The sequence below is a fragment of the Xenopus laevis genome, chromosome 6L (assembly GCF_017654675.1).
Source record: "Xenopus laevis strain J_2021 chromosome 6L, Xenopus_laevis_v10.1, whole genome shotgun sequence".
NCBI classification, from domain to species: domain Eukaryota; kingdom Metazoa; phylum Chordata; class Amphibia; order Anura; family Pipidae; genus Xenopus; species Xenopus laevis.
The window spans coordinates 135230262-135256842 of record NC_054381.1 but is presented as its reverse complement, the minus strand read 5'-3'; the positions used below and the strand labels follow the sequence as shown (position 1 = coordinate 135256842).

The window sequence follows — 26581 nt, the reverse complement described above, 5'->3', positions numbered from 1 at the left end:
GCAAACTGCTGTAGGAACCCTGAAATGACCTGCGGTAGCTCCAGTGACAATAGGTGCACAAGATTTGGTAAAAGAGGCAGGGTGGACACAATGAAGCTTGACAGAGCTATACAGAAGTGTAAGGAGCATGTTCCTGTGCAAATACCTTTAATACATAGTGTCTATAAAAGCAACACTTGTGTCCATTTTAGCACAACCACACTGGGGTATTGGTCTATTTTACAATATGGTTGGAGGCAAGAGCCATCACAGGGTATTGATTTATAATATTATTTCAAGTCATTTGGTGAAAGAAACCCCTCTTGTTTATCATAACATGATGAATAAAATAACGGATCTCGCACAATTATGTGTTTCGTCTCTGCAGAGTTTTTCGAACAACTGGGTATCTCCTGTTTATTCTTCACATCAACGGCTGCATCTATTACTGGGCGTCGAGCTACGAAGGGATTGCCAGCACTAAATGGGTCTATGACGGCAATGGAAACATGTACGTTCTTTTAATGTCGCCAGCATGAACTGCGAAAGATATGTCGGTGTATTTATCAAGAGTAAAATGGGTTGCTTGTTGCTTAGTGAAAGTATACCTTTCTGTTCTAAACTATGTTATGTTTACTGGAAAGAAACCTAATGTTTTAAATTGAATTGAATACATCTCTATTTCTCATGACTATTTAGTCCACCTGAATGTGATTGACTGAAGATTGCCACACATGGGCCAACCAGGCAATGTATGTGGCAAGCCAAATGGACAGATACTGTACCTTAAAGGAGAAGGAAAGCTACCGAAGCAGTTTATTGACAATAGATTAGCCACAATAGTGCAAGCTAGAACACTATATTTATTCTGTAGAATGCTTTATCATACCTGAGTAAACAGTTCTAGAAGTTTCCACTGTTTTTTTAGGATAGCAGCTGCCATATTAGCTTGGTGCAACATCACTTCCTGCCTGTCTATCTCCCTGCTCACTCATAGCTCTCTGCTCAGATTACAGCAGAGAGGGGTAGAGGAGCAAACTGAGCATGCTCAAGCCCTAGCCCTGGAGGTTTATGCTGAAAACAGGAAGTCTGATATAGAAGCCCATGTGTACACAATAGAAGAAAGACTCAGAGCAGCATTACTTTGAGGGTTTACTGGTGTATTTATATAGATCTTTCTGATAAAGCCTTTCCTTCTCCTTTAAAAAGGGCCATACACTTATATTGTTCCACTGGAACAGTCAGAACATAGCTGTGACTTCTCTTGACTGGTCAGGCAGTATGGTCAAAATTGGCCAATATGCTCCAATTTACCCCTTTAGTTTTTTTTGTAGTGCATATCAATCTCCGCAGATCCTCTAACTGAGCACAAAAGCAATTCATACCCAAGGCAAGAAGAATCTTAAAACAAGATGCCAATCTAAATCTGGCCACAATGGCTGACCATCTGGAAATGTATTGCAAACCAGGGGGCCTGCAATCATGATGGATTGAGGATTATCATTCCTGGCATAAAAATTCAGTTGGACGACTGAAAAAAAAGTGTAGAGATGCCATCCCACGGGCAGATTGGTTGTATAGCATGCTTGGTTTGTCCATGAATGGTCACCTTTATTCAGAGAGTTCCTCCATTAGAAGTATCCTCTCTATAGCTCCATACAGGCAAGGCAATAGCATTGCATTGTAGTGTTAAAACCTTTATTTCTTAAAGCCTAGAGCAGGGTTGCATGTGTACCGCCAAAAGATTTTTTTTATGAACTTCAGATTGGTCCATTGACGTCTTTGGATGGAGTCATCATTTTTTGCCACACTGGAAATGTAAATAATTGGCTGGCATTATCTACAGCAGTGGTCCCCAAAAAGTGACCAATGAGCAACATGTTGCTCACCAACTGCTTGAATGTTGCCCCCAGTGGCCTCAAAGCAGGTGCTTATTTTTGAATACCTGGTTTGGAGGCAAGTTTTGGTTGTATAAAAACCAAGTACTGCCAAACAGAGCCTCCTGTAGACTGTCCATGCACCGAATCCACTATTTTGGATTCGGCCGAACCCCCGAATCCTTCGCGAAAGATTCACCCGAATACCGAACCGAATCCAAATCCTAATTTGCATATCTGAATCCTTGCATATGCAAATTAGCGGTTGGAATGGGGAAACCGTTTTTTACTTCCTTGTTCTGTGACAAAAGTCACACGATTTTCTCCCCGCACTTAATTTGCATATGCAAATTAGGATTTGGATTCGGCCGAATCCAAATCCTGATGAAAAAGGCAGAATCCCGAACCGGATCCTAGATTCGGTGCATCCCTACTATCCACACAATGGCTACCATTAGTAAACCACAGCCCATAATTGGCATCCCCAGTAACTTTTTGCATACTTGTGTTGCTCTCCGATTTTTCCTTATATTTCAGTGTGACTCATGGACCCCTGATGTACAATATCAGCGTAGGGGGAAATGCATTAATATAGCAATCCTCCATTGTAACAGCTGAGCCCCATTTTCCCATCCCTTAATGATTTCACTGACTTACCAAACTTTTCTTGAAGAACTTACAAGATTGAATGTTGCTGCCTTGTTTCAGAAGCCGTTTCTCAAGGCATCCCTCTAATGGACACATAGGCTTAAACTTAATCGTTTCCTCAGCCGAAACATAGCACTGCCCCATCCGTCTCCCAACTTGCGTGAAAGGCCAAAATGTTTCAGCAAATATCTGTAATCATTCATCACTTTCGGTGAATTTTAATGTGTCGTTACAAAAGGTCATGTTCAGAATTCACCGGAATAATTAAGCATCAAAATATTTTCCCCTGACCACTAGCTATTTTATTATAGCTGCAGATGGCACTAGAAAGAATACAAATGAATGACCTGCACAGTATACGCAGCAGATGTTTTATTTTATTATTTATAGTAAAAAATATTCAACTTCCATCTTGGTACAGTCAATAACCTCAGTATCCCCAATGACTCTCAGAAATGCTGGGATTTGTACTGTAGTTTAACAATATCCGTAGGGATGAATTTCTGACTATAACCAGTATCCAAAGCCATATAAGTAACATTTCATTATATTGTTTGGACTCGCGCTTGTGCTGTGGTTCTCTTGGGTAACTTTAAAGGCAATGGCAGTAGAGGTCAATTTGACGTTATCTTCCCAAGCTCCTTTCATTTTGGTGTAGTTTCTCCTTCAGTGTGTGAAACCAGTTAAAAAATATTGCCAGAACCGGTGGAGCATTAAAGAAAATGCACCTCGTAAAACTCTGATCCTGACCTGAATCTCTCACATTATTTTCCCTCTACTAAATTATATTGCAGCTATTAACATATTAGCATGTTGCTGCATAATAGCATTCCTTTTTTTCTGGTGTCTGGAGGGCGTGGGATACGATTTAGTGAATGTCGCCCGTAGTCTCTTTGTTAGCCATCCTTATGAATCCAATTCATGTGTTTATTGTACCTTATATTACTCATTTGTTATTCTCTAACAATCAGTTTTAGAATTTGATTTAAAAAAAAAAAATATGTTGCTACATTACAGATCATTTGTTCTGGCCATATTGCTCGTTATTGTAGCTTTACAAACGCAATCCATATCTATAGATGATGAAAGTTGAAGGGCTTGAAAAAGCAATCGTTTTATTTGCATATTTTATGAGCAAGCGAAGCTATCTTCTGATTGGTTTCCATAATAGAAGACAGAAAATTAGACATCCTATTTATTAGGCAGGGTTGAGCTAGGCGAGACACTTAATTTTGATAAGAAAGCCCATTATAATGCCTTGTGGATATTTTTTTAATGTCAATAAAATTAAAATGTGTTTTAATTTTTGTTTGGGGATTGGTTTGGTTACACATATTACAAGCTTTCCTTGCTGAACAACATATTTCTTTTTGCACATACAATTGAAAACGCATTTGGAAAAAGGGAGAACGGACACTAATGATAAACATAATTGTTGTAAGGGCTGTTTTAAGGCACTGGGGGTCCAAGGCAAGGACCTTTTTGGTGGGCCCCTTAAAGGGGAACTAAAGCTTAACTAAAGAAGTAGCTATAAATGTTATACATTATGTTTTGGGCTTCTGTACCATCCCTAGGCAACCACAACCCTTTAGCAGTAAAGATCTGTGTCTCCAAAGATGCCCCAGTAGCTCCCCATCTTCTTTTCTGCTGATTCACTGCACATGCTCTGTGCTGCTGTCACTTACTGAGCTGAGGGACCCACTCACAATATACAGTACACATAGAATAGAAATGTCACAATATAAGGCTGATTAGTAATTAATACAGATAATTGTGACATGGCAGCACAGAAACCAGTGTAATTAGCATCAGAATTTAATAATCAGTCCTGTAGCATCAACTTATATTACAGACCAACCTCATTTTCTGCTGGATAATTAGTGACGACCTCTAAGCTTAGCTTCTCAACAGCTGCCCAGAGCCCACTGAGCATGTGAGTGTCACAGACACTTTCCAAGATGGTGACTCCCTGTGACAAGTTTAAAGTCCTGGATCATTGCTGCTATTGACAAGCTGAAACTTTAGGCTGTTGCAATAAGTTTGAAATATAAAATATGGCATTTTTAGCCATTTTTAGGGTTTAGTTCTCCTTTAGTTTGAATCACTAGCCCACTGATTTAATGCAGCAATACGCCCCAATCTTACCCATTCTCTTACTTGATCTCTTCATAATCATCCCTCATCCTGTCCATCATGTCATAGTGCCATCGTTTTTGCCATCGCCCCAGCCACATTTATGTCATGCTTCACCTATAGTGATGAGCAAATCGATTCCGTTTCGCGGAATAATTCGCGGAACATTGAAAAAACTAGAAGAAATGGCGGAAATTCTAAGTCAATCTAATGGGCGTCAAAATAATTTTGACGTGCGACAATTTTTATACGTGCAACTATTTTGTCTAAATGCATTAGAGTCAATTGGTGTCCGAATAATTTTGATGCACAAAATTTTTTTTAGTCGCAGCAGTTTTTTCGGCCGGTGAATTTTCAACGCAGTTTGCAGGCTGTGAAAAGCGGAAATTCTTTGCGAATCCATGCCTAGCGAATTTATTCACCCGTCACTATTCACCTACCTTCGCTGCTGCCCCTTCCAGCTGGCACCCTAGCTAGGACATCACAAATTTAAGTTGTGTTCATTGGTTCCATTCCTTGCTGAAGTCTTATGGGAGTGGGCAGTCTAGAACTAAGAATGTATTAGAGGAATACTTGGGACCAATTAAAAGTATGAAGGTGTGTGTGTATGGATGCTGGGTTTTCATTTGGAGGGGTTGAACTTGATGGACTTTGTCTTTTTTCAACCCAATTTAACTATGTAACTATGTAACTATGTAACCATACCTTGTCTACTAAAAATCATTTAAACTTTAAATAAGCTCAATTGGATTGCTTTATCACCAATATGGTTTAATGCAGCTTAGTCACCATTAAGTACAAGGTATTGTTTTACAGGTATGGGACCTGTTATCCAGAATGTTTGGGACCTGGGGTTTTCCAGATAATGGGTCTTTCCATAATTTGGATCTTCATATCTTAAGTGTGCAAAAAAAAACATGTAGACATTAAATACCCCAGAAGGCTGGTTTTGCCTCCAATAAGGATTAATTATATCTTAGTTTGGATCAAATTTAAGGTACTGTTTTATTATTACAGAGAAAAAGGAAAGCATGTTTAAAAATTTGGATTATTTGGAGTCTATCGGAGACTTTTGTAATTCGGAGCTTTCTGGATTATGGGTTTCCAATTAACGGATCCCATACCTGTATTATTACAGAGAAAAAGGAAATCATGTTTAAAAATTAGAATTATTTGCTTGTAACGGGCTATTCGGGAGATGACCTTCCAGTGATTTGGAGCTTTCTGGAAAATGGGTTTCCAGTAAAGGGATGCCACACCTTTGCTCATCATGAGCACAATAAATAGGTCAAACAACACAATGATAGAATTCAGAAAGCAAACCATAAGGCAATAGAACACCAGTAACCACAATCTTTATTTATTATCATAATTGTTTTTACAGGTATGGGATCCATTATCCGGTAACTTATTATCCAGAAAGCTCTGAATTACGGGAAGGCCATCTCCCATGCACTCCATTTTAATCAAATAATTAAAAAATTTAAAAATGATTTCCTTTTTCTCTGTAAAAATACACCAATACCTTGTATGTGATGATAAAAAGAAAATGAATTCTTATTGGAGGCAAAGCAACCCAATTGTCTTTAACTAATGTTACAATAATTTTAAGTTAATTTTAGGTATAGAGATCCAAATTACAGGAAAACTGGAAAACCCCAGGTCCCAAGCATTCTGGATAACAGGTCCCCTACTTGTATAGGTATCGAATTTTGCTTCTCAAATGATTTGGTGATTGTCTTGTCTTCTCTAGGTATCTGCGTTGCTATTATTTTGCCGTCCGGACATTGATCACCATTGGTGGCCTGGCTGAGCCTCAAACAGTATTTGAAATAATCTTTCAGTTGTTAAATTATTTCACTGGTGTATTTGTCTTCTCGAGTTTGATCGGACAGGTAAGTAAATATATGTGTATGTACTAGGGCTGCCTGATTGTTAGCAGTAAGTAGAAACCCCTTTAGAAATGAAAAGCTTCATAAAAATGAGGAATTTTAGAAATAGAAGGATAAAAAATGTGGCACTTTTCCAGTTGGGGGTCTGGAGGGTCACATGTCAGAAATCTCAGTTATAAATTGTGAAACTCTAACAAATATTAAACAATGTATGTCTTTTGTACTATACACTTCTTTTCTTCTGGGGTCTTGCTGGTGCTGATGGACAAGTCTAAATGCCCTTTCTGTCTATCAAAATAAGGGGAATCTGGCGCTTTTTAAAGTTTCTGAGTTAAGGAACAAAAACACAATGGCTAAGCCTCAGATTAGCGGGGATATAAAGGGAAGCATATTGCTTAGATTTAAAAATGTCATTTCTTTCCAGGAAACTTTATTGAATCCATTGCTGTCAGGGCAGATTGTTTCAATGAAAGATCTTGTTGAATTTCCTTCTTAGATGCGTGATGTAATTGGAGCAGCAACTGCGGGTCAAAGCTGTTACCGCGCCTCCTTAGACAAAACCGTCTCTTACATGAACAAAAACAAAATTCCCAAACTCGTACAGAACCGCGTGAAGACCTGGTATGAATACACGTGGGACTCCCAAGGAATGTTAGGTATGAATCTGAAATGACATATCTAAGCACTAGATAGAGTGAAAAACCATGCTGGATTATTAGAAGGTAAAGTTATGAAGATATCTGAGGCAAAAACAATTCCCACTATAGAAATAAATGATAATGATGTAAGTGCTCTGAAAATTAGGTATACACAGCTGAAAAGGTGGTCATTTAGTACATTTTTATGCTCCCGTATCAAATATAATATATTATTATCCTTTACTTTATTAGTGTCAATATAGTACAGTCCAGTTACAGAGAATGTTTCATAATTCCCATATGTCCCTACTCCATTGTGGCTTACAATATAGCTTTGCAGTTGTAGGTTGAAATTTGGATAACCATTGCAGGTTAGGGTTAGGTGCAGGTCAGACTGGGGAAGTACAGTGTTCCACTGCTCCCGAAGATTCCCTGTCTTGGAACCAGAGGAACATTGAGAAGTAGAGAAAGAATGAGATGATGTGGGTACGGTTGGGTGCAGGCCTACAATGGTAACATTTTTCAGGATAGGAATGGGTGCTGTGAAGGTTTTGTAGGTTAGGGTTGGGTGCAGGTTGAGATATTCCTGACCCACACCACAACAGGAGAACTTACCATGTTAGAGTGTGCAGAAGGCAGGTAGCCCAAATAACTGGCAAGGGTTCAGTTCAAGATTAGAGTAGATACAGGCAGCCCCTGCTGAGAGGTCACTAATAAGGGTAGAGGATTGAAGAGAACAAGATCTTGGGTTCAAACTCCCAGAGAACAAAAAAACACAGGGGGTTATTTAATAAAAGGTTGAATTTCGAGTTGATGTGATTTTTTTTTTTACTCAAATAAATTCGAATGTATTCACGACTCAAAATTTGAATCAAATTTTCCCCCGAAAAAAAACTAGAATGCCAGGAAGGCTATTAACATCTTCAAATGGGTCAACGGACCTCTGCCATTGACTTGTAAATGAATTTGGCAGGTTTTAGGTGGTGAATATTCGAATTAGAACTGTTTCCGGGGTTCACATTTGAATTTATATTCGAGCTGGTGCTTTTAAATTCAAATTTTTGACACTAAAAAGATTTGAACATTCGATTTCAAATTTAATCTGCCCTTTAATGTGAAATAATCAGGTAAAGCTTGTGGGGATATGTCACAAAATGATTTCTCTTAAAACTACTTGACATTGTTATTTGCTTGGTAATCAAATACATCTCGATTGCTTACAGATGAATCAGACATAATGGAAGAGATGCCAACTAAGATGCAGTTGGCTATTGCAATCGATGTAAACTTTGCCATTGTTGACCGAGTGGAGTTGTTCAAAGTAAGTTTCTTTACAATTTACAACTGAGGTTGTGACTATTTTATAACTATAATCTTTACCCCAATACTTTGCTACAGATGAGACCTTAATTCTCAGGGGGTAAGCCCTTGCAACAGTGTGGAGGCAGAGTGTAGTACAATTGTAACAATTTACAATAATTGGGCGCCAATGGTTCTTGTAACTTAACCAGAGAACGTATTTATTGAACAGAATAATCTACACAGGAGTTTACATAATAAGCAAGCAGGATCATAGAGCAACAGTGGATAGGCATATACTCACAGCACCGATGGTCATTATAAATTCTCGCAGGGAAGAGAACATACACAGCAGCAATGAAGGTTCGCCCAGCTTTCAGCCTTCTCCCAAACTGGAACCCAGGGGAATCTCTACATCCCTGATTATATACACTTACCCCCATATGTAATAAAAGGCTCTAAGTTTGCCCAGGAGCAGTAACCTATAGCCAGGGGCGATCCTGGCCCCTCCGCCGCCTGAGGCAGCAGCAGTTGCTCCTGCCCCCCCTCCCCTCATTTTTGCTGCCCCTGGTACCTAGTGGGGCGCTGCTGCCTGAGGCGACAGCCTCAACTCACCTCATTGGCGAAGCACCCCTGCCTATAGCAACCAATAAGATGTTTACTTTTAAACAGGTGACCAGTAAATTCTACCCGCTGATTGGTTGCTATGGGTTACTGCTCCTGGGCAAAGTTAGTGCCTTTTATTATATAACCCCCAAAGTCCCTACTTCTGGGCAATTAGCACCCAGGATCTTAATTTCACTCACAATCCTCCTAGGAGCCTTGGGCTGCTCAGCTAAATAGCCTGACTATCTTTTCACTCCTAGATTGACCTCTTAATGTGAGTAGCCTATCCTTACTAGACCTGACCTGTCTAGGTTCCACTTTACTCTGCCTGCCTGTTCAGGCCATGGCTAACACAAAATGGACCCTGAGCACATGGCTGCCCAGGACTTTATACTTTAGAACAGGGCCATCTACTGGGCACTGGTTGGGGGGTATATCTTTAGGCAGGATAAGGAAACAAGTCCCCCTCCCAACTGTATTTTAGGACACAGATAGGCGTCTACAACACTTGGGGACTGTCTGCTAAATAATACTTGGAGACTAATTTACCAGTCCCCTACAGAAGCATGTCACTCCTTGTTTTATAATGATAGAGTGCTAAGAAATGACCTTTCTATACGGTGCATGGGTTCAGGAAAATTACTGCATACAGGACTTCTACATTGCCCACTTTAAAGGAGAATTCAACCCTAAAGTTAAAAACCATAACCCCCCTACCCTACATATACCCCCCTACCTCCTAAGTGTTACCCCAGGCAAATGCCCCTAATGTTTTACTTACCCCTCAGTGCAGATTCAAGCATCTGAGTTCACAAGCACCATTTTCAGTCGGTTCTGTCATCTTCGGAATGAGACCAGCATTCGGCGATTTTCGTGAGTTTCAGTGGAGGTGCAGTGGCCGCTAAACAGAGAATTGCTCCAACTGCGCAAGCGCCACCACGCCGGTCTCATTCTGAAGATTTACGAACAGAAGAAGATGGCGCCCGTGAACTCCGATGCCTGAATCTGCACGGAGGGGTAAGTAAAATGTTAGGGGCATTTGCCGGGGTAACACTTAGGCTGGGGGAGGAGGGAGGAGGGGTCTATTTAGGGTAGCGGGGTAGGGTTTTTTTAAATTTAGGGTTGAATTCTCCTTTAAGAGATAAGAGATTGTCAGTTATGCTTTCAGTGGGCCATTTTTAAGTTATGATAAATGTTGTTATGAACTGTTCTCTTCTACTCACACTTCACCTTTCCCCCATATTTCTGCTCTCATGCCTTCTGGATTTTTTCCAGGTGTTGTGGGTTCAAGTTCCCCTTTGTCCAACCTCCCTTAGCTCATAGCAAGGTTACCTAACATAGCGGTGCCCAATCTTTTTTTTGTACTATGGACCAGTTTCAAGCAAGAGAATTTTTACGAGGACTGGGGGGTGTATATGTGTGGGCTACCATAAAACCATTAAAACTGTCCAAACAGTAGTAGTGGTCCTTATCGGTAGAAATCTTCCTGTTCTTCGTTCAGCTGTTGTCATGACAATGATGCATCAGGGAGCTGGGATTGCAGGTAATTAGGGCCTTTTTCATTTTTTTTGCAGCTATTATAGACTGCATCTGGGACCAGAGGGGTCCAAGTTCGGCACAGCCCGCGGCCCCCCACTGGTGGTTGGGGACCCCTGACAGATTATGAAACCTGGCTGTAACAATCACTTTGATACAGTTATTGTGAGAATAATGACATTTTATTCACCCCAAATTCACCCTGATTTTCTCTCACTATTACTAAGCACCCCCTAACACCCACCCCAGTGGCTGATCAGGTGCCAGTAGGTGCCCATTCAATCCTTTCCCAAAAGCATTTGATGTAATACATTGTATATATTTTATATAACTTAGCTGCTGTCTGTTGTTTATTTCAATAGGGATGTGATGGCCAAATGATCCAGGACCTTCTGCTGAGACTAAAATCTATAGTATATTTACCTGGGGATTTTGTTTGCAAAAAGGTGAGCTAAAAAAATCTCCTTTCTTAACATAGTTTGCATTATCTTTCCCTTGTGTTTCAACTGATAATAGATTTTGCTTAGCTGACTTAATTGGCATGGTTAAGACAATGCTATGGAATATGTTCAAGCTCAGCCTGAAGTTATTGATGGAAAAGACAGTTGGTTGGCTGCAGGTTGATATATAAATATATGATTTGTGCTATAATTTATTATATTGACCCTGTAATATTGGACACCCATTACCTCTCTGTCACAATCGAAGTCTCTTCCTACTTAGCCTGTGGGAGGCGCTGCTCTTCATTTACTATATTGGTGAATAAAATACATTTCAGCAGAGAGTTAATTTCAACAGAAGATTTAACCTGCTGGAATTACTGTCACACTCTTAGTATTAAATTGCTCAGCTCAGCGATAAATTCAGCTCGTGGCACTTCTCTGCTGTAAGATAGAATATTCCCAGCTGACACCCCTGTCTCGGCGTCAATTTATCTGCAGGTAAAACTTGTTAAACTTACTATGAAAAAAAAAAAAACGAAAGAAAAGCGCCTATTTATCAAGAGTGACTCATTTATTTTAATTTATTATTAGAGCATCTTAAACTTCTGCTGCCAATGGTCAGACAGCGAGGGCTGCAAAACAGAGGGAATTCAATATAACAAGAGCCTTTTTCATGGACACCTCTGTTGCACGGTGACAGCACCAAATGAATGATGGGACCTTCAGAGCTATGTGCACCGTGGCAGCAGACGTGTTCATTTAAAAGTCAAGAGATAATGATTTCAAATATATTGCAGGTGGGGTTTAGCTGTAGATCTGAGGGTTTCACTGGAATGCACCAGGTATATATTGTCTAAAAATAAGGCAGCTACAGGTATTTATTAACTTCAGATTGATGCAGTTATTCTCATATATTTTTGACATGAGAATGATATCAGACATCTACAGGGCGTCAGCGAAAGGGTAGGATTTAATTATGAAATTTTGATATCAAATTGGTATATTAAAGGAGAACTGAAGCTCAAGGTAAATGTAGTCCAGAAATATTGTACATTATGTTTTGGGCTTCTGTACCAGCCTAAAGGTGGCCATAGACGCACAGATAATATCGTACGAAACAAATTTTCGTCCGCGTGTATGGTGGAAAAAGAGCCGACCGATATCGGCATAAGACTTGGATATCGGTTGGCTCGTCGATCAGGCTGGATGGAAAATTTTGATCGGGTGCCTTTGAAGGGACCCAAACATCGCCCATTGTAAGTGCTGAATCATCAGATACAGGTAGAATTCCATTGTTTCTTCCCGTATATACACGTGTATATCTGACGATTCAGCTCTACACGTGTGTATTGAAACGAACGTTCTTTCTTGGAAAGATATTTTCCAAGAAAGATCGTAATTGTTACGTCTATGGCCACCTTAAGACAACCACAGCCCTTTAGCAGTGAAGATCTGTGTCTCCAAAGATGCCCCAGTAGCTCCCCATATTCTTTTCTGCTGATTTAAATCACATGCTCTGAGCTGCTCACTTACCTGAACTTTACCTGAATAAACAGTAAATATGTACAAATACACAAAGCCCATGAGTATTCTGTAAATGATATCCTTATAAATGGTGCTTAATGATGTCCTAATTTATGCTCAGTGATGTAATTTCTGTCACATGACTCCAACACAAGCTGCGTTTCTATCTATCTATCATCTCTCTCTTTCTCTTGCTATATCTATCTATCTATCTATCTATCTATCTATCTATCTATCTATCTATCTATCTATCTATCTATCATCATCATATTATTATTATTATTATTATTATTCTCTCTCTCTCTTTCTCTCTCTCTCTCTCTCTCTCTCTCTCTCTTGCTATATCTATCTATTATCTATTTATCATCTATCATCTCTCTCTCTCTCTCTTGCTATATCTCTCTCTCTCTTGCTCAGTGTCGGACTGGCCCGACAGGACACCGGGAAAAAACCCAGTGGGCCGACCCTCATGGGCCCCCGCCGGGCCAGACCCCCTCTGCAGATATCTCTCTCTCTCTCTCTCACTTGCTATATCTATCATCTATCTATTATCTGTCATCTCTCTCTCTCTCTCTCTCTCTCTCTCTCTCTCTCTCTCTCTCTCACTCTCTCTCTCTCTCTCACTCTCTCTATCTCTCTCTCTCACTCTCTCTCTTGCTATATCTATTTATCATCTATCATCTCTCACTCTCTCTCTCTTGCTCTATCTATCTATCTATCTATCTATCTATCTATCTATCTATCTATCTATCATCTATCACCTATCTTTCTCTCTTGCTATATCTATCTATCTATCTATCTATCTATCTATCTATCGGTCTATCTATCTACCTATCTATCTATCTATCTATCGGTCTATCATCGGTCTATCTATAGCTCAGACCAGCACATTAGGATGTACAGTATAAGACAGTAGCAGAGGGAACATTATTTAAAGCAAATTATACTGACAGTTATGGATTTTTAAAGCAATGCCTGTTTCTCTGTACAACTGGGATAATCTCACGTCAGATGAAAAATAAATAGTCATTGATGAATAAATCTATAAGGAAGTAAATCTATATGGATGAGAGGGAGGTCAAACACCATCTCCTGATTTTCATTCCCCTGTTTTAAAGCCAAGATGATATTGATAATAATGGGGCAATGCTTAAAGGCTGTTTTTACCCCTTTCTATATTTGGACTGATATAACCCCTGGTTAATCTTTAGCCGCTGGGGAATACTGCTACCATCCTTGGTAGTTGGACTTTTTAGTACAAGTTCCCCTTGAAGGGCCAATGTATGGTCAGGGCTCCCCTTAGCTCATAATAAGATATGCATCAGCCATTCAGCCACAGTTCCAAGGGGAACAAATATATTTTCCCCCCAGGCCTTACCCTAACTGACTCAAGCTGGGCATTCAGATGTATCTTGTGAATCAAATAGACATTCGCCCCAATTCTCACTCTAACTAACCTTAAAGCTGAGCCCTTTCACTGTTCTGGCCCCACCAGGAAGGGTAGCCCCATAGTTTGGAAACCGCTTTATTAGAGTCTATAACTAGAGCTTATAGATAACAAGCAGAGTAGAAGATCCCATTTGTTGGCCAAGGGCATCATAAAAAGAACAATTTGGAATATTAAAGTAGAAGCAGAGACCCCAGTGTTAGTCCATGTCAAATGTATTTTTCAATTGTTCAATAAAATGGTCTTGTTCTCCAACAACTGTCGGATGGGAAATCACCTGGCGATGGGATTACAGCGAGTTTGATTGATTAACCCTTCTGCAAGTTTTAATTTGCCTCGGTCCACTCAATGGGACAGATTCAGCCACTTCCCATAGAATTACAATTAAAGCTAGCTTGTCAGATTGACTGGTTTACACATAAACATTCAGAGTATCGATTGTCAATGGAAAACTAGTTCCTCCCCTCACAAATAAGCCAACAATTTAGTATCTGTTTGTATTATCCATTTACAGTATGTTAGTTTGCTGCCCATGATTTAGTCTACCAGTTAGCCCAGCCAGTGAAGGAACAAACCTGTGGCCCTGCAGCTATTTCTGAACTCCCAGAACCCCTGAGGTCCTTGTAGACTGGCATCTAAAATCATATCTTCTAAATGGCATGTATGAATAATATTATGTTTCTCTCACATGTAAAATGGCTTTATTATGTGTGCACCCAGGGGGAGATTGGAAGAGAGATGTACATCATAAAGCAAGGTGCTGTCCAAGTATTGGGAGGGCCCGATAACCAGAAAGTGTTGGTTACCCTGAAGGCCGGAGCTGTGTTTGGAGAAATAAGGTTGGTCTCACATTTAGGGGGTTACTTACTAAAATCCAAATTTATTTCTTATTTTATTTTTAAAAAAACACAACCAAACTCTCACAGTCGAATTTGACCTTATTTATTAATAAAATAACCTGAATTAATTGGATTGTGGAAAAACTCAATAAAATTGAACAAAAACCCGAATAACTTGAATTTTTCCAGCTTTTTTCCCGATTCTCTAAATTTTTTGGAGTTTTCCCCCGAAACCCTGAAAATGTCGGGTTGTTTGGGCTAAACCCAGCACAAACCACGAAAAATTCAGAAATAGGTGCCTCTCCCACTGACTTATACAGGACCTCAACAGGTCAGAGATGGCAGATTTCCGGGTTTGGGCTTTCTGCTGCATCGAGGTATAAAATAATCTCAAAAAGAGTTTTTCCCACAAAAATTTTTAGTTTTTGCCCAAAAAAGACCTATCAGATAAATTTTGTAAAAACCCCTTAGAGTAATTTTTCCCTAAACCAGTCAGACTGATATCACTGACAAAAATGACACAAAATTTTTCTATATTTGTCAATATGTGGCAAATTCTCAGTAAGAAGCCTCCCGCACGTCACACTGTCTGCACAAAACTGTGTTCTTCAAATGGTTTAAGGTTTCACTTTGTATGTATATTACAGGTATGGGATCCGTTATCCAGCTATAATTAATCCTTATTGGAGGAAAAGTGATGCTATTGGGTTTATTTAATGCTTACATGATTTTTAGTAGACTTTAGGCATGCTGAACCAATTATTGGAAAGAACCCTTATCCGGTAACCCCCAGTTCCAGAGCATTCTGGATAACAGGTCCTGTACCTGTATTTAGCACTGACATCAGTCCCTGCCCCAGTGGAACTTACAGTCTAGGTCCCAATCATATTCTCACTATGGTCAGTTTTATCAGGAGCCAGTTAATCTGCCTGTATAGTTTTGGAACATGGGAAGAAATCTAAACAGACAGACAGACCAAACTGAGGATGTCAGTGCATCATGGTAGCAATGCGGCTGCATTCCCTGTTGAAAAACTGCAGCAGGTCTCTGTGCTCCGTTTCAGAATGCAAAGACCTTCATTTGTCCCAATGAATTAAATGCTGCCTGCATTCACATAGACATCCCCCCTCTGTGCCCTAATTCAGCTCTTATTCAGACAGAGCCCTATGGCATTGCTGGCCTGCACCCCCTGATACTGTGGTCTGCACCTTGAGCCAGATGGTTTTTTTCAGTATGAGGTGCCAATCACAACCCGAATGTGCACTAAGGAGCACTCTTGCCATATTTCCCATATTTTTTTTTATATATATTTTTACACACAATACAGAGTTTTTCCTATTATTCCAACATCATTGTGGCCTTAAGGGGAGCTGATGTTGCAAATTGGATGAAAATTTTTAACGCCCAGTTGCCTTCCCTTTTGGTGTCAAAATGATACCTGCACCTCATTCCTTTGGAGCAAGTTTGCTGCAGCAATTGAAGCATGATGGTACCTTGGTTCTGGGTGCAGAATTGTGCAGCTGATTTACCTTAAAGGAATTTGAGTTTAGCTATATGGATGCAGAAGGGTGAATGAGTGAATCACATGGGCAGTAGAGCCAGTGCATTGAGATGTTGTTGATTGGAAAAATACACCAGTCAGGGGGTCGCGACTACAGAGGAAGCAGACCCTAGGGGGGCCCAGGAGGAATAGGGGTCCCCATGAGCCACCACTTAAAGGTGTGTGTCACTTTTAAGTTAATTTTTATTATGTTGCAGAATGGCAAATTCTTACTCAACTGGTCATCTTTTTTTTATAGTTTTTGAATTATTTGCCTTGTTCTTCTGACTCTTTCCAGCTTTCAAATGGAGGTCACTGACCCCAGCAGCCAAAAAAACGATTGCTCTGTGAGGCCACAATGTTGTTGTTCTCTAATTGTAATGACTGCCTAGTTGGTATGGTAATTTGAACCCTAGCAATCAGCTGCTGAAATTCCAAAATGGAGAGTTGCTGATCAAAAAAGCAAATAATAAAATACATCACACTAAAATTTAACTCAAAGTTGAACAACCCCTTTAATTAGCTATTTCAATCTATATTGGTAAAACGGGTCACCTCTGGATATTTTGGGGGTCCTAACATGAATTTGCTGTGGGACCCTGTAGCACCTAGCCTATGATTAGGTGTCTTAGGGACACGAAATGCGTCAGGCTCGAGATGATTGTTTTCTACTTTTTAATCTATTTGCTTTTGGTCTGATCTATTGGCGGCTTCCCAGAATGCCCTAAACTGTTTCGTTTTTTCTGCCCTGTAGCACTTTGTTACACCAGCAGCTCAGTTCAGGTAGTGGACGTAAGGGGGGCTTGTTACTAGGGTTGCCATCTTTCTGATTTTGACCTGGATAGCCCAATTTTCGAAAGGGCTGCCCAGGTAAAAACTGCCTGCCTGCTTTTCCAAATTAGGAAAGCCGGGCAGTATTCTCCTAGATTGACATGGCAATTGACCACATCGGCCTGCCCCCGCAACGCCATTGGCCCACCCTGTGACGCAATTGGGCCACAACATCATAGACCCTCTCTGTCTGGAGGGTGGTGCAGAAAAAAGCTAGTTACTGAGAATTTGCCTGTGAAACCATGGAGTTACTGGCACCTTTGTGGGTGGTGGAAGCTCCAGGATTCTACATCATCAATAGACATGCACTCGGCTTGACTCGAACTGCACTTGTGGGTCTTAAATGATCCCTTGTATTTTGTGCTTGTGGCCTCACTAGCAGAACAAATCACACTGCTAACAGCCACCTCCTGCACAGACCAGGAAATACTCATTTATAGGAATTGTGTCTACATTATGAAGACGTTAGACATTCTCCATTAGGTACAAAAAGCTTTATATATTAATGTGGGCTTTAAAAGATATTGTTGCATTGTTGTCAATGGTGTGTCAAATCTATACCATACTCAGTGCCAGCCTATGCACAGGGAGCATCCAGATTATAATAGTGACAGCAATAATTGTCAGAATCTGCTTTACGTGTAGGAATAACCCCAGTATTGACATTGTTGCAGCCTCCTAGCCTCTGGAGGGGGGAACCGCCGGACTGCCAACGTCGTAGCCTATGGATTCGCTAATCTCTTTATTCTGGACAAAAAGAGTCTTAATGAGATTCTGGTTCACTATCCGGATTCAAAGAAACTCCTGACAAAGAAAGCTAAGTATGTTCTATTCTCCCTGTCGTTGCGCTTGATACCAATGCATGAAAAGACTTGTATCGTGGTTTAGAGAAAGGGATTGTATAAAGTAAATGTATAGAATATAGCTCAACGGGGGTCATATAATAAAAGTCCCAACGTGTGCACTTGGCCTAGAAACCGAAAGCAACCAATCAGCAGGTAGAATTAACTGGCCACATATCTGACTGGTTACTGAACCTTTTATTATAAAACCCAAATGTCTGTTAACGTGTAAAAGGGAATGGGACGGGATAGTGGTTTTTTTTTCCTTGAAGAAATAGAGTGAGAGGCAAACTCCAGCCATTAAAACAACATTACTCTGCCCTGAGAGGTCTGGCTTTTAAACCAATTTAGCTGAAGCCACCATTTATATAAGGCACCTGGGCAAGCAAGGCTAGTTTCTGATACTACATTGTTTAGAATGGAGTTTTCTTTCATTATACAACATGTTCTATTTATATTATCTATCTATCTATCTATCTATCTATCTATCTATCTATCTATTTATCTATCTATCTATCTATCCATCCATCTATCTATCTGTCTATTTATCTATTTTTCCATCAGCCCGCCTGTCTGTCTGTCTGTCTATCTATCCATCTAGCTATCATCTATCTCTCTAACATCTATCTCTCTATCATCTATCTCTTTATCATCTATCTCTCTATTATCTACCTCTCGATCATCTATCTATCTATCTATCTGTCTGTCTGTCTGTCTGTCTGTCTGTCTGTCTGCCTGTCTGTCTATCTATCTATCATCTATCTATCTATCATCTATCTCTCTATCATCTACTGTATCTCTTTATCATCTATCTCTCTATCATCTATCTCTCTATCATCTATCTCTCTATTATCTATCTCTCTATCATCTATCTATCTATCTATCTGTCTGTCAGTCTGTCTATCTATCTATCTATCTATCTATCTATCTATCTATCTATCTATCATCTATCATCTATCTCTTTATCATCTATATCTCTGTCATCTCTCTCTCTCTCTCTATCATCTATATGTCAGTGTTTATGTTTCCTAATTTTGTTCCTACCTGGGCTAACATTTGCTATAAAACCTGCCTGCAGTGTGTTTCTATAAATATCGGCGGCTCGGGTCCTTTGTTGCTAAATGGTTAGTACATTTTCCTGCTGCCTATGAGCTATAAGAAATTGCTGGAGTATTAGCTGTGGCATGTGCTAATGCAGTACTGCCGCTCTCCGATTAGGTATCAAGGCAGAAGTATGGCACAAAGAGTCTTCCCGGAACAGTCCCTGTATCTCTGGGCGCCCAAGAGCCGCAAGACACAAATCTCTCACTAAAGCAGAACACAGAAAACTGCTTATTTTGAAGCCTGCTTGGTTTGGGAGTCCCAGGAATAAAGAAAGAAAGAGATAAATATGACATGTGCTCTTCCATAAGTCACTGGGCAAACAAGCTGTGTATATGTTCTTAATTGCCCTTTTTAAAGTCAAAATAAAGGGGTAAACTGTTCTAAAAGCCTAGTGGGCATTTGGACCCCAAAATTCCCCTAGAAAAAGGTACATACAGGTATGGGATCCATTATCCAGAAACCCATTATCCAGAATGCTCTGAATAACATAAAGGTCATCTCCCATAGACTCCATTTCATCCAAATAATCAACATTTTTAAATAAACCAGTACCTTGTACTTGATCCCCACTAAGGTATAATTTATCCTTAATGGAAGCACAACCAGCCTATTGGGTTTATTTAATAGGTATGAAGAACCAAATTACAGAAAGATCTGTTATCCAGAAAACCCCAGGTCCTGAGCACTCTGGATAACAATATACCTGTGTCAATATAGTGACAACACCCAAATATTTTATCCTGGGACCTTCCAACTGTTAATAAACTATAGTTCCAGGCCCAAGACAAGCCAATATATGAAGTTGGGCAGGAGGGTAAAAAATAGGCAGCGTGTATAGCATGGCACATTGATTGACTGGTCATTTTATTATTCCCCTTCAATATCCCCTTCAATATGCCATAGAGATGCCTTTGAAATTCTCACTCCCTGTGCATCTCATTCCTGCAGGTACAAGTATTTAGTTTACAGCAGAATAGAAAGGTGGAGGGAGAGAGGGGAAAAAGGGTTGTAAGAAGGATTACATAAGGGAGGATCAGGAGATACAGAAGGGAAAGACTTAGGTCAATGGGAAATACAATTGAATGTAGCTAAAGAACAGTGAAGAATATAAGAGCTGTAGAAGAAGGGATAGGGTGGAGTACAGAACTGTAGCAGAACCAAGAATGAGTGGGTCAGTTGTATTGTACTTACTGGATGTAGTTGGAAGATGTGCTCTGGATCTGTTGGGTACCTGAAAACTCCCCTGATTCCCCATGTTCTGATTTAATTGAGTTCAGATGTTTAGGATGTGCCTAATATTATGGGTTTGGGAGTTCAACATTAAAGAGGGTTGACCAAAACATTTTGAAGACCTCTGCTCTACAGTCTTCCCCAAAAACTGGGTTCATGGTCAATTATTATAGTTTCTGGAAACCAATGAGTTTGATGTTACTAAAACAACCCACACTATAATCTAACTCTGTTACAGGAAACTACTGATAGAGAAGGGCAAGCCTGCAGGACCCACCGTGGTGAATAAAGGTTTTGGCCACCTCATACCCCCGAAACCTGAGACGCCTCGTCTGTTCAAGGCCATGATGTCTGCTACTGGCAGCCGCACTGGGCTTAGTCTATTGATGAGGCTCAAACAAGCAGCGATGGTAAGGAATCCATAACATACACACAAGCTGTTTGTTCTCTTGTGATTTATCACTAAGGTTCCAGCATATATATTTATATACTGTACTGAATGAACTTTGGGAAGAGAAGCAGAAATATGGGTTTATGAAAATGGAAGAAAATCTAAAGGGGATCTAAAATCTCCATTTTTTTTTGTAATTTTCAAGATATCCACAGTTTTCACAATGCTGATATAATAGATTTGATAAAACAGTGCCATCTGCTGCTGAGTTCAGCCAACCAGCCATGAGAAAACTTATTGAGCAGATAAACAACAGAAGACCCTTCTCTGCTCACTAACTTAATTTTTAGCAAAGTAGTTTTAGCAGACTTTTCTATTCTCCACAATAGCACCCCGCACAAGACTTTGCAGATTTTCCAATGTACAGTGAAACCTCAATTTTACATACCCTGATTTTAAGGGGGTTATTTATCAAAGGTCAAGTTTTAAAGGTGTGTGAGGTTTTATATACCTCGAATGAACTTACAACTTGAATGTTTTCTAATTCAAGAGAAAAACTTCAATGGGAAAAAACTCGAATCAATAAATTCGGGGTTAAAACCCCGAAAACTCAAATTAATCGAGTTCCCAGCTGGAAAAAACTCTAATTGCTCGAATGAATCAAGTTTTTGAGGGAAACTCGTGAAAAAAAACTCCTGAAAAACCCACTAAACCCCCCCCCCCCAACATCATGAAGGCTATTAACATCTTCAAATGGTTCAAAGGCCTTCTGCCATTGACTCCTACATGACCTTAAAAGCTTTTAGATGGTGTATTTTCGGAGTCGAGCTTTTCCAACTTTGGGATATAATAAATCTCAAAAAATGGGTTGTTTTTTTTTATAATACTAGAAAAATTAGAGGTTTTTGACTGAAAACTACCCTCGCAAAACGCAAATTTTTCGGAAAAACCTCGACCTTTGACAAATTTGCCCCTAACTTTTTCTACATTTTACACTGTTTTTCTGTGGCCCCACCAATATATATATACTACGTCATATATTTCCCTTATTTCACATTTTCCTGGATTTTACGTAATGTTTTTCTGGTTCTGGGGTTCTACTGTATATTGTATTTCCACCATTCCATTAGTGTCTACAGCGGCAGTGGGCAACTTGTGTTTTTCCCAGCAGTGAGTTGCATCTAAAACCATTTTCATTAAAGGTAGTTTCATCCAATTGAGCCCTTTGCACTTCCGGATAGTTACACTCAGCACTGATCAGTCTTTCCTTCCCTGCATTCCTAACTGAGCGCTGCTGTAGCTTACGGAATGCATTTTAAGAAATCATCAGGATACTTTCCGTAGTGGCTACTGACACACATGCTGTGCAAACCCTGGAGCTACTGTCACCCCCTGAGCAGGCAGTTGCTCCAAGGTTCCCTAAGTTCCCTGCGGCAATGGGCACAGCACATTTGCACCTAAAACATCAGACACAGATGTCATTTACAAACTGACACCAGAAAGACTGAGAAAATATTCACTAATTTGCAACAAAGTGCACAAACAGCTGCTCCCATTTGACAAATCAGATGCAGTTGCGTCAGACCCACAACCTTGCTAGAATTCTGGGGGAATTGGTGCATTGTGCTTGCACTTTGCACGCAGTGTCGAGGTAAGTAAATACATCCTTGTGTAAAATTAGAAAACTCTGCTTTAGTGCTGTGTCCCCAGAATCACATCTTCCATTAGAATGTTTATCCCTCAAACTCAGCACACTCCAGGTTCGGACTGGGATACTGGGAAAAAACCCATCGCCTTTATGGGTCCCGCTGGCCCAGATTCACTCCCTGTGGATGCTGACTATGCTCTACCTCCCCTATACGGCCGCCCACTGGCAGCAGTCGTGCCTCGCTGTGCAGGAGTGACGGAAAATTGGCGGGGGGGCCCTGAGGTTGTAAGGGGGACCTTCAGATTGCAGCCCTGTTTGGCCCAGGAGACCCCAGTTCAATGCTCGCATATTCCCAGCAGCCCATCTGTCCTTCTTGAATTACTTCCTTCAGCCAGTATGTCTGTCATTCCAGCATTAGGTCTGGCTAATCTCTCTACCACTGTTTCCCTTTATTTGTTTGTTCTTCTGGTTCTATACTTGCCCCTGATGTACTGTACCCCATCTCAGTATATCTGTACCAACAGCACTGTGCCTCTTCAGCTACAAAGGAATACGTATCCCACCAGCAAACAAATGGTTCTGTACTATGCACTGACCCCCAATAGATTGTCTATTCCTCCAACCTTGAGTATCACAGAAAATTACATCTGCCTCTCAGACAGGCCTGGACTGACAATCAATGGGGTATATTTATCAAAGAGTTAGAGATCACCACCCCAGTCCACTGTCAAATTCCGCCTCTATCCATTCATTTCTATTTCAAGGCGTATTTATCAATGGGTGAACCTTCAATTTCACTCATTGATAAATACTCTTTTAAAAATCCCTTAGCAATGAAAGGAGACAGGCGGTATTTCACTCTAATGGACTGTGGCAATCTCAGACGTCACTCCTTGATAAATATACCCCTGTGAGTTCTGGCAAATGCCAAAGGGGCTGCTTTAAGTTACCATAGACAATCGCTATTTATTGGGACTGTAGGTGCTGTTTGGGCCTCTGTCTACTTGAAATGCACTATATTATAGTGATTCACCTTTAAGTTAACATTTAGTACATTATAGGACAGCCAATTCTACGCAAATTCTCAATTGGTCTTCATTGTTTATTTTTTATGGTTCTATTTATTTGCCTTTTCCTTCTGACTCTTTCCAGCTTTCAAATGGGGGTCACTGACCTCATCTGCAAAACAAAAGCTCTGTAAGGCTACAAATATATTGTTATTGCCAGGGATGAACTGAATCCACTATTTGGGATTTGGCCGAATCCCGTATACCGAACCAAATCCGAATCCAAATTAGGGGCCGGAAATGAAAAAGTGGAAAAAATTCTTCTTTTGTGACAAAAAGTCACGTGATTTCCCTACCCGCCCCTAATTAACATATGCAGATTAGTTTAATTCAGTTCGGTCAGGCACAAGGAAAAAGGCCGAATCCAGAACCGAATCCTGGATTTGTGCATCCCTAGTTATTGCTAATTTTTATTAATCGCCTTCCTATTCAGCTCCTCTCCTATTTATAATTATAATTAAATTATTATTGCTAGGATAGTTTTGACCCTAGCAACTAGAACTGCTGAATAAAAAGCTAAATAAGTCAAAAAGTACACATAATAAAAAATGAAAAGCAATTACAAATGGCCTCAGAATATCATTTTCTATATCATACTAAACGTTAACTCAGAGGTGAACAACCCCTTTAAATCCCAGTCTAGACCTGACCTCAGATAATGTCCATCAATATAAATTTCCCTCCAGGTACAGCAATAAATATAAACAGGCAGCCAATAGCCATTAGGTCCCTCCGGCAGCTGGAAACTTGAACAAACGCTCCCAGGCAATACGTTTCTATAAATGCCAAGGCCCTAAAATAATGGTTGCTGGACAAAGTCTACAAGTAGTAAAGAGGATAAAGCCCAAGGTCATGAAACCGATGATAAAGTTGCAGAAGAAAACTTTTGTAATACAGGGAAACAGTAATTCTGCCCTTAGTGACACGATTCAACAAAGAGGCCGATAGATACATCATAGGGGGAAGATGATGGATATCCACTTACAAAAAATCTAGCAGAAAAGATAGATTGCATAAGCAGAGGAATTCTAATGCGGATCATCCTTAAAGCTGGCGAAGCACTAGGCTGGGGAGCCTGGAGGACAATCGCGGCAGATGCTTTGGAAAATACAAAGTTAAAGAAAATTGCTAACACAACACAGTCAGTTAGGAAAACTTCTAGAAAGTACCCAATCTCCCCAAATAAAAAAAACAGTTGACAGTTTTTTTAACACAGTTGTTAACAAATAGATGAGGCCTCAGACTTATACAGGAACTTGATTTTGATACCAAGGTGTCTATATTTTATACATTGCATTGATTTTTGACACGTAAAACTAAGAATTTCAATGAATTATCAAATTAAATAGGCCATAATAGAGGTCGGTACTGGTGCAATAAAGTCCAAAAGTGCTGAAGCATTAAGGGTCCATTAGAGCTCATACACCATTTGCTCCCCCACTTATAGAACATAACACTGGCCTTGAGCACAGGGCTCCCTCGTGCCTTATATTACAGGGGATGCCAACGAAAATGAGAAATGTGCAAATTTTGCCAGCATAGGATAGGCACCATCTCTTCTTATCCACACTCCCTTCCCAGAGACTATTATCCCACTGTTACTATAGGCACCATCTCTCCCTACTATACCTGCTATCCCACAGTCACACTCCCTTCCCAGAGACTATTATCCCACTGTTACTATAGGCACCATCTCTCCCTACTATACCTGCTATCCCACAGTCACACTCCCTTCCCAGAGACTATTATCCACTGTTACTATAGGCACCATCTCTCCCTACTTTACCTGCTATCCCACAGTCACACTCCATTCCCAGAGACTATTATCCCACTGTTACTATAGGCACCATCTCTCCCTACTATACCTGCTATCCCACAGCCACATTCCCTTCCCAGAGACTATTATCCCACTGTTACTATAGGCACCATCTCTCCCTACTATACCTGCTATCCCACAGTCACACTCCCTTCCCAGAGACTATTATCCCACTGTTACTATAGGCACCATCTCTCCCTACTATACCTGCTATCCTACACTCACACTACCTTCCCAGAGACTATTATCCCATTGTTACTATAGGCACCATCTCTCCCTACTATACCTGCTATCCCACAGTCACATTCCCTTCCCAGAGACTATTATCCCACTGTTACTATAGGCACCATCTCTCCCTACTATACCTGCTATCCCACAGCCACATTCCCTTCCCAGAGACTATTATCCCACTGTTACTATAGGCACCATCTCTCCCTACTATACCTGCTATCCCACAGTCACACTCCCTTCCCAGAGACTATTATCCCACTGTTACTATAGGCACCATCTCTCCCTACTATACCTGCTATCCTACACTCACACTCCCTTCCCAGAGACTATTATCGCACTGTTACTAAAGGAACCATCTCTCCCTACTATACCTGCTATCCTACAGTCACACTCCCTTCCCAGAGACTATTATCCACTGTTACTATAGGCACCATCTCTCCCTACTTTACCTGCTATCCCACAGTCACACTCCATTCCCAGAGACTATTATCCCACTGTTACTATAGGCACCATCTCTCCCTACTATACCTGCTATCCCACAGCCACATTCCCTTCCCAGAGACTATTATCCCACTGTTACTATAGGCACCATCTCTCCCTACTATACCTGCTATCCCACAGTCACACTCCCTTCCCAGAGACTATTATCCCACTGTTACTATAGGCACCATCTCTCCCTACTATACCTGCTATCCTACACTCACACTACCTTCCCAGAGACTATTATCCCATTGTTACTATAGGCACCATCTCTCCCTACTATACCTGCTATCCCACAGTCACATTCCCTTCCCAGAGACTATTATCCCACTGTTACTATAGGCACCATCTCTCCCTACTATACCTGCTATCCCACAGCCACATTCCCTTCCCAGAGACTATTATCCCACTGTTACTATAGGCACCATCTCTCCCTACTATACCTGCTATCCCACAGTCACACTCCCTTCCCAGAGACTATTATCCCACTGTTACTATAGGCACCATCTCTCCCTACTATACCTGCTATCCCACAGTCAC

At 40.5% G+C, this 26581-nt stretch overlaps 1 protein-coding gene across 1 annotated transcript in view; it reads left to right on the top strand.

Annotated features, from left to right (window-relative positions):
• Positions 1–26581, top strand: part of cngb3.L (cyclic nucleotide gated channel beta 3 L homeolog) — a 61568-nt gene that overhangs the window by 23641 nt on the left and 11346 nt on the right. Inside the window, exons 8-15 of the mRNA XM_041566541.1 lie at positions 368–490; positions 6391–6532; positions 7026–7185; positions 8391–8488; positions 10971–11054; positions 14743–14861; positions 17907–18053; positions 20647–20818. Coding sequence (XP_041422475.1) covers positions 368–490; positions 6391–6532; positions 7026–7185; positions 8391–8488; positions 10971–11054; positions 14743–14861; positions 17907–18053; positions 20647–20818 — 1045 coding nt within the window. The remainder of the gene's footprint in view (positions 1–367; positions 491–6390; positions 6533–7025; positions 7186–8390; positions 8489–10970; positions 11055–14742; positions 14862–17906; positions 18054–20646; positions 20819–26581) is intronic.